Below are 16,851 nucleotides of genomic sequence, written 5' to 3' on the forward strand. Positions count from 1 at the left end.
TTCACCTTATTTCCAAAGGATTTTCCAAACTATTCTTATGGTATTGACTAAGAATGTTGGAAAATCCCTGTATGCCACAAAGAAGCAAAATACTTGAGGCATATTTCCAGAACTTAAATGACTTTTTTTTTCCTTCAGAAACAGAAACGATTCTGCTCAATCAAATCTTTATATATAATAACCCCAGGAACAACTGTGACAAAAGTTCCTTAGTATTTACTGTACTGCAATAACGCTACAGATTTGGTGCTCAGGAATAATGTGGAAGCTGTGCATTGTAAATACAAGTAATGTATATCATTAATACCAAGAGGACAGGTGCTTCTAATAACAGCAAGTGCAGTATATTGACCTGCCCCCCTCCAACTGCCTGATACCTTTATCTGCTTTACACCCGCTCTTTTAAGACTTTGTCAGAATATAAATATCAGATTTGTTCACATGTAAAAAAGAAAATCTGCACTTATCATCTCTTTCCTCTGTTTTTTTCTTGCCCACGGATAAATTTATTGTTTTCCTTTTGGATACCAGAAGGTTAGAGCCTTTCGGGGAACAAACATACAATATAAAGAAAGAGCAGACTGAAAAAAACAAATGTTATTCATCCGCAGGACTTGACTGAATTAATAGCCAAGTGCTGCCAGCTCCACTCAGTGATTTCCCAGTATTTTTTACCTCTGTAAAGGCCATTACATTGCAGTGGGGCAAAGGGCAAGGCTAGATAACAGTGTTTGGGCACCGCTTTGATGTTCACAGACATCACCCTCACCAGCAGCTCAATGGAAACAAAGAAGCCCTGAAAGCCTGCAAGACATCCCAGCCATTCTTCTCACCACCTTTTGACTTCTTTTGGCCCACGCCCTTTGCCCTCTGCCCTCTGACACAAAGATCTCATTTCAGGGGTGGCCAGTCACATTCAGAGTTCCTTTTCAGCATCCAACCAATAAGCCTGGGATTTTTTTGTGTGCGTGTTTTTTTTTAGGAAAGCTTGATTACTAATGTAAAGTTCCAGCTGGCCACTATGACCTTAGCTAGGCGGATCAGGATTGATATTTTTTCTCTAGCTGGGTTTTCAGTGCCTCTGAGTCAGACACTTGCTTCTACTCACCCTATAAATTGTAGAACCACTGCAGCTCATAAATGCAGAATAACAGAGAAAGGCCTTCAACCTTTTCTTGTAGAAAATTAATAATTTACACGGTACATCCAAGAGACAGAAAAGTAAGTGATACTCCCATTGGTAGGCTTTAAGACTTTAAAACCTTTAAATATTGCAACAGTTTTACTTTTATGTCCTGTTTATGTTGTTAAGGCCACAAGGGATACAGTGGCAGAGTTTTTTAACGCAGCTTGAGAGATGTATTTGTCACAGTATAACCAAGTATAGGCCACGGTTGATAAAATAAAAAAACAGAAATATTTGCATGGTGCAGTGCTAACACATGTGTAAATGCTACCACTGAAATGTTATCAATAAAAAACGGTCCTGAACAAACTACTATTTACCACTTGAAAGAAAACTTAAACTTCATAATGTATTTAACGGTACAATGTAGCCATATACTGCAATTCCTGTAAGCACAAGAGACATAAAATTAAACTGTTCATTTTAAAGCTTATTAAATTGTTAAAGGCATCACAATTATTCAGATATTTGGATTAAAGACACTGGAAAGCAAAGTTAACCTTTTTTCCTAATTGGCTTATTGGGAAACTAAGAAATGTAATCACATATACAGGCCTATCCCCCATTCCTGTGCCTCCCAACCTTTGAGTCAATAGACCTCTGATCCTCCTTCCTTGAAACCAGTTATTATGGGTAATTTAGTGTCCACCTTAGTGCTTACTTACTGCCTTAGAACTGAAAAACCATCAATCACCATCACTCAGTCACAGACACGTACTTGTGGAATCACAATTCAACACATGAACTGTAGTATTCTGAGGTATGAAAACTGACTACTTTCTCAGAGGGCACTGAAAGCCAATAACTAAACTACATGCTACAAGGAATCAACATATAACTCAACAAATATCTGACTATAAACAAATTTAAATCCTAGTCAAAGTTATATGTTTTTTTTTTACATACTGTGATCATCACAAAACAGGCAGTACTTTTCTTGTCTGACCCATGCTTGAAATGTCTGTCAAAGCCAGAATTCTAACTACTGCATGCTGCTCTGATGTTCTGGCTTAGGAATCACTTGGGTTTACTAATTGCAGCAAAGCCTGTTTCCAGAACAGGAAGATAACATCCAGCCCAGACCCGCAACAGGCTTAAGGCTGAGACTTTATATTTTCCTTTCAAGATAGTGTGACTTTATTCTTTATGTCGAGAGAGGCCAGGGCAGGTATTTTATCCAGTAAAAGGTGCTACAAATGGATGAGCAATGTGATTCGTGCTACATACCGTATTTCCCTTTTAAAAAATCAAAATCCTATCATGACACTTTACAGCGGAATTCAGACTTGAGTTAAAGAGCCTCAGAGTGTCAAATTATTATTAGTATCGAGCCTGCTCATAACATTCAATGATACAATACGATTGTTTCCTGTGCTGCATGTTTCCTCAAAAATAGTGTTAAGCTACACTGGCATTACATTCTATACATGTATAAATCGGCACTTACCTATTCATCTATAAAATAGATTTTTAGTGTTAGCTGCATATCTGACTTTTTATCTTTCATATTTTCATTACTTCACTGTGCTGATCGTGCTCAAAATGTTTTATAGACTAGTTTCATTAGTCTACTCCAAGGACCTTAGGTTAGCCTAGGGTTTTCTCTGGCTTTGTCACTAAGCTACATGCAATCAAGAGAGATAAAGAATCTTAGGTGAGAGGCACCTCTTCTGGATGTGAAATTTCATTAATTTTGTAATCTTGGAAACTCTTAATTCCCGAACAGAGAAAACATTAATCTTTTGGCAGCTGATAAATCTAACATATTTAGGTCAGACAGACATATTCTGATTTAACGTCTTGCATCTAAGCAAATGTATCTACTGTATATAATCCATACAGGTTCCTGTTGATAGCTGCTGGCTCAGTCAGTACACCATACAATTAAAAGAATTTGACCAAATTAACAAAACAAATTCTTGGTTAAACTTAAGGGATGGGTTTCACACAGCCTGATTAGCAGTTATCCTGAATTTTCTTAATTAACACTAGGATGTCCAAGAAAAGTGTTAATCAGGATCTGTGAAACTACTGCTAGATGTTTTAAATTCTAAAACTAATATATCATGTACTGTATATATATAGTAATGAAAGACTTGCCTCACCATCACATCCCAAGGGCAGTAGAGACTTTTACAATAAATCCCAATGTTTCATGTACTGTAAATATTAGCAATGTTAACAGTGTCTTTTTAAAAGTATTTTACTACTCCAATTTCCTCAAATAGTTTAGTTTGGCCAAGAGGAACATCAATGTGGTAATATCATGCACTGCCCTTGAAAACTGCTGGAAAGATAAAACCTTTGTTTTGTCTACTGGAGGGAGAGAAAAAATCCCAGTACTCTGCACATAAAATTAAGTAGAAAAGGATTAAATCTAACTACCATATGTGTGTGTTGCAAAGTCCAACAAACTTCAACATTAAAACGTTCAATGTAATGCTGTACGGAGAGATGACAACTAGCAGTATTTGAACAGTTAAAAGCAATCTGTATTCAAAACATATGCTTTTTCGGGTTTTCGAATTACGTGATGTACAATTAAAATGTCTAAACATCTTACGCTTTGTTTATTCAACACAAATATTTAAATATGGTCACCAAAAAGCAATTGCATTGTGCTGAATGTAGTTCCATATCGTACAATGAAAATTCTAAATCTTTTAATCACGGATTTCTATATTCTGCACTCTAAAGTACTGCTAAATACTGAATGGGCATATGAGCACCACTTGTGATTATGACACCAGTTCTCATAACTGCCAATATCTGGCATTTCCATTTTCTATTGTTTATGTAATATTTCATAATGTTTCGTTAAAATACAACAGAAGATGTCAAGACTACGGGTATTGTTCATCTTCACGCAGGTTGAGAAATGCACCAGGCATTGCATGATTACAATAATATTTTGCTCTTACCGGTGAGACAGAATCAAAGCGCTTTATGCTTTGGATGATCACTGAGCACTTTATACAATAATAATAGGTAAATAAACTCTGCAAAGTATCTGCAAACCACATCATGAAATACGAAAACCAATTTGCGCCTTCAGGATTTCAGGACTTTAAGAAACAAAAATAATTCAGTTGACATTCTGCATCTTTTAACAGTTACGACTCGCACGTGAACTGTAAATTGGAAATCGAAGTTATCCTAATTATTTTTAGTATTGTTTTTCCAAACGTGTCTCTGCCTCTAGTATTTTTACATAGTGCACAAGAAAACATATTCCAAAGCATGTGGTCGTAATACCCGATCTTTACAAGACTTCAATCGACTCAGAAAGAACTGGTAGTTTTACAACAGTATTGCAACAATACGATCCTATATCACCGGACAAGTAAAGATGACCATCATCTTACCTTAGCATCAATTATCCAAACTGCAATTGCACAAAAATATCCTGCAGTGTCTTCTTACTGGAAAAAACATTTAAAATTCCTGAGATACGCCGCGCTTGTGCTCAACAGCAAAGCAAGTCGTATCTTGAGACCGAACATCATCACCCAGCTAACACCACATACCCCACCCCTCTTCTGTTTCTGTAAATAGTATCACCCACGTAGAATAACATTAAGAAGTTGGGACCGACCAATAGTTTATAGGTAAAACCGATCTCTTAAGAGCATATGTTTCTTCACCATGAGCGGAATATGTGGTTCATGATTGTTGAGTATTAAAATGATAAAATAACATTTAAAGAGTCGTTGTCTATCTATTTTATGGTGGATATATTATATTTTATGAACGTATTATAGGTAGATAAATAAAATCTGATCCTGATGGACACGTATTTAGAATGATTAAGAATAATTCCAGTTCAGATAGTATGAAAATTCCGATTTATTTCTAATTATTATCTGGTTAAGTAAAATCTTATTACTAGTACTAATTAATCTCATAGTTTTTCACATTTAGAAAAGAGGTAATAAAAACCTCGCCTTTTGAAGTCAGTTCATAATTTAGTTTTTTTGGTATTTAATATTTCTTTGGTCTTTATTCCCCTTTCTCTTTTTTACTGCTCCTTTACTGTCCTGCTTTTAAATCCAGACTCCAGTGAGGTTATGTCTCCCTCTGTCGGATCTCTAGCAATACCACAAAACTTCGTTGTGCAGCTAACGACAAGCAAGGCAAATTTAGTTATAAACGCTGACCTACAGATTTATTCGTACATTTTGATTAAATTGAAACAAATAATTACTACAGAAAGATTAATAGGTTGGTTAATGTTCCTTTTTAAAAATATTAAAGGCAGTCTCAATAGTTTAGCACAGAACAAAATCACATTTGCCATAAATCGTACAAATCCTGAAAACAGATGGTTGCATTCTTTCACACCCCCGTAGTTATTTTGTAAATCCTCATTTGACATGGATTAGACTCACTTGACACCTCCTGTAGTGTGTTATGAGGTTCTGGCACTTCTGAGTGGGAATTCTGGCCATTTCTTTGATTGCCATTTGCGAACAATCTTCTTGAGCTTAACCCAGAAATGTTTGATTGGATTGAGGTCTGGCAATTGGGATGGAGAGTTCAGAAGATTTATTTTGTGTGTTCTTAACCACTGCTTTGTCTGTTAGGGTGTATGCTTTGGATCATTCTCAGGCTAGTCCAGTATGTCCATTTTCAACTGTTAGGGCAAAATGTTAGGGCAAAAAATGTCTCTGTAATAACATTCATGATTTCCCTTATCCTCACAAGGATCCAAAGATACAACGTGAATTAAACTCGTTTGCCCGTCCATATACAGAAGTCCCCTGACACCAGGACATTCTTATCACTTTGTTTTGAACTCTTCTTAATGCTATAATATCATTTTTGTGGTATTGTGCCCAAAACTGAACACTGAATTCTAAAAAAAAAGATCTTACAGGAGCATTATAGATCTTAAGCATCACTTCTGTGGATTTAAATTCCACACTTTTTGCTATGTATCCAAGCAACCCCTTTTTTATTGCTTTCCACATTATCTAGATGAGAGCATAGAATAATCTGTATAAACACCCAGATCTCTTTCTTGTGGGGTAGAATGGTGGCACAGTGATATACATTGTGGCCTTGCAAAACAGGGACCAAGAGTTCAATTCCAAAACTGGGGTGCTGTCTGAGTGGTGCTTACAGTATATGTTCTCCCCATGTTTGTCCAGGTTTCCTCCAGATGCTCTGGTTTGCTCCCATAGTCCACAAACAGACTGGTGGTTAACTGGCTTCTGGGAAAATTGGTCCTAGGTGCAAGTGTGTGACCATGATGGACTGGCGTCCTGCACAGGATGTACCCTGCCTTGTGCCTGGTGCTTGCTGGGATAGGCTCTGGCTCCCCTGCTGCCTTGAATTGGAGGCAGCGATAAGACAAAGGATGGGTGGATCTGTGCTGTGTTCAATTTCCTGTAGCTCAGAAGCAACCCTGCAATGTGTGTTGTGTGTAAGTCCTGTTAAAGGGGGGATCCCTTTCCACTTCAGCAATGTCATCATTTGCTAAGTGTCAGCCCAACCTATGATTTTGTCTCAGTCTTTTTTGTAAATCGCCCGCAGCTGTTTCCATGTTTGCCACTCCTCCTATTTTACTGCCATCAATAAATTTAGCTAGTCGGCAAACTATACAAGAATCAAAATCACAAAATCTGCTGCACCGCAACTCACATCCTTCCGCATATAACATGCTATTTCCTGTTTGTTAACCATTTGTTGATATCCATTCAGCCATTCGTTTTCTAACAGCTTCATCAAATACAAGGTCGCAGGGTAGCCAGTGCCTGTCTCGGCAAGCAAAGGGCACAAGGCGGGATACAGCCTGTATGGCGTGCCAGTGCATTGTGGGTCACAGTTACAGACAGGCACACACTCCCACCAGGGCCAGTTTTCCCAGAAGCCAATTCACCTACCAGCATGTCTTTGAACTGTGAGAGGCAATCAGAGCACCCAGAGAAAACCCATTTATTTTAAAATACACGTAAAATAGTCATTTCCAATCAGACCTCTGCAGCACTAGAAAGTGTTTGCGATAGTACCAAATATGTTGCCATTACCAATATTTGATGCAAACTGCAAATAATGACTCCTGAAACTCACAAAAAACATAAAATAGTGTTCTTTAGAAGAATCCACATAGGTATTTCATCTGATTAAATATTATGTGATTGTGGTACAGTAATTAAATTAAATACAGTAAATGTTCTGAGAATCTTACAAGCAATCAGCTTTGCCTAGACCAGAGCACTCAAATGATAATTAATTGGTATGCTGAATGCTTGGCATTACATAAATAGCATAGGTCAAAGCAGGTGAGAGTAACATTCTTTACAAAACCTAAAGCAATGAAATTACTAAATACATAAAAGTCCAAAATAAATGGTAGGAAGATTAGTTCATTAAATACGGTTTCTAGCTACATGTTTTAATAAAGAATTAGAAATACAGCACTATCAGAACAGTTACAGAATCATGCTGCACATTAAATCTGGCTCACGCATCATCAACAATTATTTTTAAACTACTGCTTACTTGTTGATGCTGATAACTAAGCCTTTTTTTAAATAGTTTTTCCATTTAATATGCTCCAGCTGATCATAAACAGTACAGAATAACGTCTATCATTGTTTCAGAAAAAGAATACCAGATTAAAAAGACATCTATAGCAATCATATGAAAATGCTATAGCAAAGCATATATGTTTTATGTTAAACTGGATTTGAATTCTATAGGAAATGTGTTCCATGCTGGTTTACAAAGGGAAATTCAAGTCCAGAAGTTACACCAAAACTCATAGTGCTATGTACTGTATTTTCTCCACAAAAATAAAGAAAACAGACATCTCATTTCTTTGAGGCTCGTCGGTCTTCCTCCTGTCTCTCAGCCGTCAGTTCCTCTAGCATCACACAGTCTTGCTCCTTTGGCTCTTTCTCTCTCAGTTTTATCACTCCCCCTGGGAATCTGGGATCTTCCCACAAAGCCCTGGCGCTTGGCTTCCTCAGCCCTTTCTTGCCTACCACACTCTTGCTGAAGGGAGCCCACGCTGTAAGGGAGCTGTAACACCTGACAGCTGCATGCTCTCAGCTGGTAGTTAGCTGACTGTCTGTCACAACATCTTAAGGCACTGTCCTAAAGGATAGCCTTCAGGATGTTCTACAGGAAATGGACAAAAGTATGGAAACATCAATGTTAAGCCCTTAATGAGGCATTGTAGCCAATAAGGTCTGCATGCATCATGGCAAAATGCCTACCTGCATCTGTAATTCATCAGGAGGGACTATAAAGTATAGAATTCCAACCATTAAACACTTCAAAGATCAACCTTCTACAATGTCCTACATAATATTGTGGTTCACATTCTGTGTAAAAGGACATATGGTAAGATCATCTTCATAAGACCATCTGTATATTCTACTTATCTTTATGATCACAATTATATGAAACAGAATAAAATAGCCAACCTGCACCACATTCTTTCAAACATATATACTCTTCCACAGTAGGAAGATAACTTTGAAAATATTTAAAATTTTAAATGGCATTATACAGTGCCTTCCAAAAGAATTCACCCCTTCCAGTGATGTCCCATTTTGTTGAGTTACAAATGATGTACAGTGTACACATTTTTAACATGTAAATTGTCAACAAATACCTTAAAACATTTTATACTATAGGTGAAAGTTATCCTGCTGGGACCTTTTGTTTGGCATCTAGCATGACAGTCTTTGTAGAAGTGAATTAGTGTAGAAGCATTGTCAATATGTGTGTTAATAAAGTTTTAATAATTATTCAGTTTCTTTGTCTTTCCTTTGTTTATAATAGGTCACAGCTACCTTCAGATCCATGAGTAATATTATAATTCTGCATTACTGCATTATTATACAATATAATTGTATTATAGGAGTGTAAGGCAAACAAATGTCAGACAAACATGATTTTAAATTAGTAATCCAGTTACTTTCCATATTTACATATGGAAACTATGGAATAATAACACAGAGAGAGAATGGCAGCATTTTTGATGACTGTCTTTAGTATTTTCCCTTTATTTTAACTGTGACCCTTATGAAAACTTCACAAAGCGCATTTGTCAACGGTGTCATGTTTTTAATCTGAAACAAATATTAAAGTGCCTTTTTGAAGGTTTTACATGTCTTCCAATGTGCTTCACGTTTGAACAGTTAAACATTGGGATTATAAAACCTGTGTACTGGCTGTCTCTCCATTTTCAAAACTTTGATTAGTTTAACACAGTAAATCTCACCAGCCTTTGGAACTGAAAGGGGTAGATAGAAGTTTTGTTTGACATTGAACACCCCGTTAATGACCTAAAGGCATGCATATTTATTAATGCAGAAATTAATAGGCTGTTGTCATCAGATATCACTTCAAAGCAAAAAATAATGATTCCAGGCAATTCATCTTTCAGCTCAAAATTTAAAGTGAGGTCCACTTTTGACATTACTTACATGAAAGGTGTCATGTCAAACAACTATAGTACTCAAAACATACCAAGAAATGACAGACCAATTTAAAAATAAACAAATAATTCTTACACTTATATAGCACTTTTTAGACACTCCACTCAAAGTACTTTGCAGGTAGTGGGGACTCCCCTCCACCAATGTATAGCCCCCACCTAGATGACGTGAGAGCAGCCAGAGTGTGCCAGTACACTCATCACATACCAGCTATCTGTGGAGGAGTCCAGAGTGATGAAACCACTTCACAAATGGGGATTATTAGGAGACGATGATTGATAAAAGCCAGGGAGAAATTTGTCCAGGACACCAGAGTTACACCCTTATTCTTTTCTAGAAACACCCTGGGATTTTTAATTATCACAGAAAGTCAGTGTCATGCCCTCTGCAGCCAGAGGGCGCTCCTTCTCTGTCCTGTCCCTAGTTTCCGGTCTGCTGTCCTTCCTGTCCCTCTCTTTCCCTTGAGCTATATATTTCCGGGTCTTGCACTCTGTCCTCGCTCAGCATTGAGGTTTGGATGTCCTGAGACCCGTCTAGCACCAGGGCGCCCCACGTCCGCTCCCTGAGGGCATAGGTTTCTATACGGCATTCCTGAACTCTTTGCACTATGAGCCCGGGCCTTTTTCCCGTCTCGCCGCTACGCATATGGGTCTTTTTCTGCTCTCCTGCTCCCCACGGTTAGTCCCCTTGGACGTCCGTGACAGAATCCTCCTCCGACGCACCCACCTTTGAGCCACTTTTATTCTGTCACAGTCTATGCGGCTGAGGACCAGAGGTTGAATGATCCCTCGTGTCCCTCACCTACAGTGCCCTGGTGCCTACAGGGATAGCTGAGAGTCAAGAAACCAATCCCAGCACTACCCGTGTCTGTGCTCAGCCAGGATCCTGATTGAAGAAATAGCATACTGCACTCATTCGGCTGTCCTGTCTAAAATGTAACCAATTAGACCTGTGCAGGAGGAAACAAACACTCGCTGTAGCAGTGTCAGATGCAGTGTCATTCCCATCTGCCTGTTCTAATAAGAGCTGTTTAGTCAGAACTGATGGCTAGCAAGTCGAGGAGAGGCTGCATAAAGGTTGTTGGAAACATATTTTTGACACTCAGGACTGATTGAAGAAACAAGTTGAATACATGATTTAGTTTGAAGTGAAAGCTAGAAGATACAGTGTTCCTCCGGGACCAGGATTGGTAGAAACTGTCACTGAGCATTGCCATTGTGCTCAAGCACAACTCTTAAAGATTGAGGGAGCATTTCTATTTCTGAGGTACTATTATAGAAACAAAATATAATCAACATGTAAATCACACAATTCCTTTAGTTTCAGCAGAATCCTGCTTTTGGGGATGGTGAACAAATTGTACTGTATGTGGTTGCAGGGACATAGCTTTGTAAGTGTGTGGGAAGGAAATGTATTTTTGGAATCCGAAGCAAAACTGTGCAGCTTGTTACAAAGATGCTTTCTGACCTTTCTGAGACTAGTGTGGAATCCACTGAATAGAAAGTAGAAGAGTAGTTAAGTCTAGAGAAATCTGCCTGACATCTGAATAATTTCATACTGTATGTAGAAAAATACAGTCTAAGTACAATTAAAGGTTTAGCTCTACTCAAGTTTTACTCTCAGCATTTTAGCAATCTCACTGAATTATAAAAAAGAAAGCAATAATCACAATTTTGTACTGGGAATCAAAAGAAACATATCACTCTATGTATTAATTATTTTAGAGAAATAAAATATAGAGATTTTGGATATTGGTTAAATGTTTTGACCTCATTTTGATTAATTAATCATTGAAGGCTAACCATTATACACTCAAGTAACTTTGACTGTTGCATTACAGTACATCACCTCATGAGAGAGTTAATTAGTAAAGATGATTTTTAAAATTTTGAATATCAGGCTGCACACTTGTAACAGCTCCCTGGATTATTCCTTATAAATGAGGGGGCTGTGACAGCTCTGACCTTAGGCCAGGGGCCTCAGCCAGGTCAGTTAAAGCTACACACTAAAGCATTAAATACACTATTTACGTTTTCCATCTCATTTCATTGTCATTAGAATTTGACCACACTACTGAAATCAAGGAATGATGTATTAACTAAATGCACTAGAGGACTTACCATGGTAGGCAAAAGACATTTAAGACACAAATTGAGGATTAAAATATGTTAAGTTATGCACTTCTATAGTTTTCTCAGAGCCTCTGCTACTCTTCACTGTTATTAACAACTCAATTCACATTCATCTGAATCTTCAACTGCTTGATCACCACCACTCAAGATGAATTGCTGTATACTTGAGGTGAACAGAGAGTGTTGTAGTATGTGCAGCCAGCATGGACTGTTGAAGTGTTGCATGGTTTTGTGACACTGATAGGAGAGAACAGGACTGCAGGGCTCCAGCCCCTGCTTGGTGTGTGCTCCCTGGGAGTGCATTTTGTCATTGTACGTTTTTAATCCTGGATGTGGTGAATGTTGTGGTTCCTCATTTCTTTCTCTTTTTCATTTGCATGCTTTGCAGTGCTAGAGCCAAGCCTTCTTCAACATTGGGTATCAGTAAATACACAGTAGAAAGCCTACTAATTGAGTACTGTATAATTGAAAAGACCACTTTTTTTTCTTTTACTGACTCACCATCAAATATTTTGAAAACTCAGGAAATTAAATTCATTGTGTCCTGGAAAAGAATAAAAATAAATATAAATATAATAAATATAAAAAATGTAGAGAACAAATTAACTGAAAACATTCACAAAAGACAAATGGAAAAGGCAAGCTTTAAATTTGTGCCTGTCATATTACAAAAACACACCTGAAGAGCCTTCTTCACACCCAAAGAAGGCTCCACAGCCTAAACATTTCCTTTCTTCTCTTTTCAGCATGGAATAAACCTTTACTTGTTCCTTTGCATATTACAAAAACTACAACAATGGCCTTTGATGTTTTTTTCTGATGCAGAGTTTAGAACTTTTTAAACTACGTTCTTATAGAATATTATACAATACAGAATATTTGTAGGGAAACACCAAGGTGTGGTCAAAGACTGATTGTTGTGTAATACAATTATCCTCACAGTCATATCTGCAGGCACTTTTAAGGCTAAGTGATTGTATGTAATGTATACGATGGGAGTTTGTATGGGTCACATTCTAGGTCTCCTTTCTGGAAAGCACTCCTTGTATATACACACATCTGTGCCAAGTATAAAGATCTATCAAAAACCATAAAACCAAACAAATGGGGCAAGTTCAATATTGTGCTCCCAATCAAGAGAACAATCTGAAAGCCATGCCATTGCACTTGGCTGATTGCCTTTATCATTACCCTTTAATAGTAATATATTTTTATGTACTGCTATCTGCCACATACACTAGATATAAAAAGAGTCAGACAACCTGTAAGGAATGTAAGATAATACAAAGCAATTGGGCTGTAAACAAACCTCTTCCCAGCTTCATGCAGGTATCATTTTCTCCAGAAGAGGGCAGCACACTCTTCATCTGATACTCTTAGCAACATGTTGGATTATATTGTCCTCGGTCTTTAGGGAAACCTGACTTTGTCATTTTCTTTCCCTTCCCATGTATAAAAAACAATAACTGAGATGCAATAGACTAAAACACAGATTAAATGAAATATGGTACTTATTAAAATGATATCTTTCAAGAAACATCTGGATATGAGCCTTAGATCATTACCTACTTGCTATCAAGTAGGCAATATGGGGCTAATGGCCTCATTCGTAACTGTTCTTAAATACACTTTTCACTTGTGTGCTTGGGTACTTGTTTCATTACAGAATCTGTAGTAGTTAACTGGATTAACAGCAACGTCCCATTCAAAATGATCACATTGGACCAATAGCAACCCCACAAGCGCTGAAATATTGGTCGTAGGGCCCATCCTTCTTAGTCGTATATTTGCACACTGGGGCCATTCGGGCTCCATGTCATTGGTGTAATGAGGGCAGTAAATAATTTGTCACCCCACCTTTCTTATCTCAGTTTCCACTCAAATTGCTCAAATAAGACGCTGGCAATGCATCCTTCCATCGAATAACTGCTGATGAATGCAAGCATTCTGTTTTGGCATTAATCACATAAGTCTAGAAAAACATCCACTCGCATGTCACTACAGTTATTGCAGTAACTCGGCTAACCTCTTGGCTTAACGCCACAGAGAACACTGGATTATAATTGCACAAAATGCATCAATTATATATGGCTGTAGACCATCAATTTCCACTTATCTCAATCACCAATTACAGGAGAATGTTCTCGTTGTAAAGCCTTGTGTTACAATACAACTATAAAAAATGATCTTGCAAAGAGAAATTAAATGAACGGCAGAGTTAAGTACCGGGTTTTCCAGTCTGGTGGATAATTAATTGTAACAGGAGATATTTAATTCTAAACTTCTTAAAGCCCTCCAAAGGAAGAAAAAAGAAATTGGAGAAAGATGGAAGGGAATATTTAGTTTCTCTCTTAACAAAACCAGGAAACTTTCCTTGCAATATCATTGCCTCTCTTTCCCTGTGCACTAGGTAGACTAGAAAGTCACAAAGATATGTCAGGAGGAATAATGACACCCAAGAATAAGATGTTTGAAAATGTTTATGGAATATTTAGGTATAGTAAAATTTGTCTTTAACCCGCTTGGCTGAGGGACAGGCTCCTGGCCACAGGAAAATAGGCTGGGAACCCTGTGAAGAGTGAGGACTTAATTTATTACATTGCAAATCCAAATAGAAATACATTTATACAGGACTTTTCGCCATAGACGCTATACAAATAACTCTGCAATGTTATGAATCATGGTGGTGGAGCATTATCTTATGGGGAGGCTTTTCAGCCAAAGGGACTGGGACACTTGTCGGGACAGAGGGAACAATGAATGGAGCCAGATACAGGCAAATCCTCGAGGAGAACCTGCTTTAGTCAGCATAACACCTAAGACAAAGATACATATCCCAGCAGGACAATGACCCCAAGCATACAGCTAGAACAAGAAGGTGAATACCCTTGAATCCCATTGAGAACCTGTGGAAGGACTTCAGGATTGAAGTTAACAAATGAACCCTATCTGACCTGACAGAGCTTAAGCAAATTGCAAGGAAGAATGGGCGAAAAATCCCCAGATTCAGATGTACCAACCTGTTAAAGACATACCCATGAAGACTTAAAGCTGCAAGTGCTGCAAAACGTGAGTCTACAAATTATTGACTCAGGGGGATGAATACTTCAGTAAACAAGGTATTTCCATTTTTATTTTTTATACATTTTTGTGTTTGGTTCAGTAATGTTACTGTTATAATTACTCCATAATTAAGACTTATCATCATTTTAAAAAGATGTTGAATTACACTGGCAAAAATCCTCAGCTTTCTGTTGAGATCTCAGTTTCTATATCTTAGAAATGTTGAAGTTTTCGTATTTAATTCACAGCTATCTAAGTCTTGATATGTTTGGTCAAAGTATTTATTTTGTTGCTGTTTCTTTAGGCTACCAGCTTAGGGTCTCCGTGATTTTGTATGGGCCCATAGTGTCCATTACATATTTGCACTAGAGTGATGACAAGACAGAGTTATGCTGCTGTGAGATTTGCATGACAAGAATATCTTATACCTAGTATGTAGATTGGCAAAATACTACAGCCTCTAAAAATACCAGTAATTGGCTTTCTGTCATGCACACTAAAATAACAGAACTCATTATATGCACTAAAATGAGATATGGCAATGATCAACTCTAGTGTCTTAAAGAGTCTGAAGATATTTATGCAGACAGTTTCGTTTCTGAAAAACAAATCATTACCTTCTTATTCATCAGTTTCAATTACTTTGGAAAATACTGCTGAGACAGATAAAAACAAATGGTTACTTAATTCAGTGAACACTTCATTAGTTCCTGCTATGTGTCTGACAGGTCAATATTTAACAAAGGTGCTGATACAGTTGCATTGGATGCAGTAGAGTTCCAGAGTCCTTTCAGTTTTAATAGCTGTAATAGCTGAGTTCTGCACAATTGACAGTAGTGTGACTACTAGTCCCAAAGACATTGAAGGTTCTTTTAAAAATGTTTGGCTAATTTCAGGTAAGTAGTACTGACCACCTGGTTCAATCTTTTAAACCAGATAAAATCCCTACTGATGGAAAATCTGCTCTTTTTGGCCCTACTCTTTAAGTTTAAGTGGTTAAGCTACTTTTTAGAGAGCATTTATACTTAAGTTGATAAGCAATGTGGTTTTCTCCTGTAATTCTAGTGCATTGTGTTACAGCAACCTTGAAAATTCCCAATGATATTATTATAACTCACTGCAAAATCGCACTTGTGCAGTCGCCTTTATAGATTAATCCAAGGCTTTCAATACTGTAAATTGCTCACTTCTTCTGAAAACATTGTGTTGTACTGATCTTGAAATAACCTCCCTCATATGGTTTCACAGTACCTTACAAAACTGTACCCTTTATAACTGTTATAAATTCTGATGCATTTGTATCACAGGTTCATCCAGTTACTAAGGGAGTCCCAGAGGAACCCTCCTTTTTAATCTACATTAACACAACTGCTCAGGTTGTGTTACTTTCTTATTTACTCTCTTAGTTGAACTGGACAACTCTGGTATTCACCATTATGTCAATGACACCATTGTATACTCACCTGGACCTATGTTATAATGTGTAATGATTAGGTTTGCCAAAATTCATAAAGTTTTCTGTAAACATTTTTTTTTGCTAAATTCTGATTAAACTAAATGTTTTCTATTCAATGAAAATCATGCTAACCCCTCTTTTAGTAATGATATATATATATCAGACTTATACAGACTACTGTACAGTATGTCTTTCCCAGTCTACATTGAGAAAGTTGAAATCTCAATTTAGCGGGGTGTCACAGGGATTTGTACTAGGACAAATTATCTTCCCAATTTATATAAATGATCTAGATTCTGGTATAGTTAATAAACTAGTCAGTTTTGAAGATGACACAAAACGAGGCAGATTAACTTACACTTTAGTGGCAGCAAATAAAATAATTAAATAAAATTGAAGAGCGGGCAAACAGACGGTTATTCAATGTGAACACGGTTTCTGCATGGATGCTGATGACAAACTACTCTTGAAGTAGGATAGTTCTGAAACCATGAATCATTTGCAGACAGAGCTAAACAGGCGAATAGATCAATTTGCACCAGTGGTTGAAGAGCTGAGTTA

General features: G+C 37.3%; 1 protein-coding gene across 4 annotated transcripts in view; it reads right to left on the reverse strand.

The window, feature by feature from the left end:
- The window catches only part of greb1 (growth regulating estrogen receptor binding 1), a 56,278-nt gene extending 51,573 nt beyond the window's left edge, over positions 1-4,705 (reverse strand). For 3 of the 4 annotated variants that reach the window (XM_015352124.2, XM_015352117.2, XM_015352108.2), the window contains exon 1: positions 4,108-4,243. In XM_015352124.2, coding sequence (XP_015207610.2) covers positions 4,108-4,212 — 105 coding nt within the window. In that variant the 5' untranslated portion in view covers positions 4,213-4,243. Of the gene's footprint in view, positions 1-4,107; positions 4,244-4,551 lie in introns of those variants that run through there. The other variant, XM_015352133.2, reaches the window with a different exon arrangement.
- Between the last annotated feature and the right edge of the window lie 12,146 nt (positions 4,706-16,851).

The sequence above is a fragment of the Lepisosteus oculatus genome, chromosome 2 (genome assembly GCF_040954835.1).
Source record: "Lepisosteus oculatus isolate fLepOcu1 chromosome 2, fLepOcu1.hap2, whole genome shotgun sequence".
Classification (NCBI taxonomy): domain Eukaryota; kingdom Metazoa; phylum Chordata; class Actinopteri; order Semionotiformes; family Lepisosteidae; genus Lepisosteus; species Lepisosteus oculatus.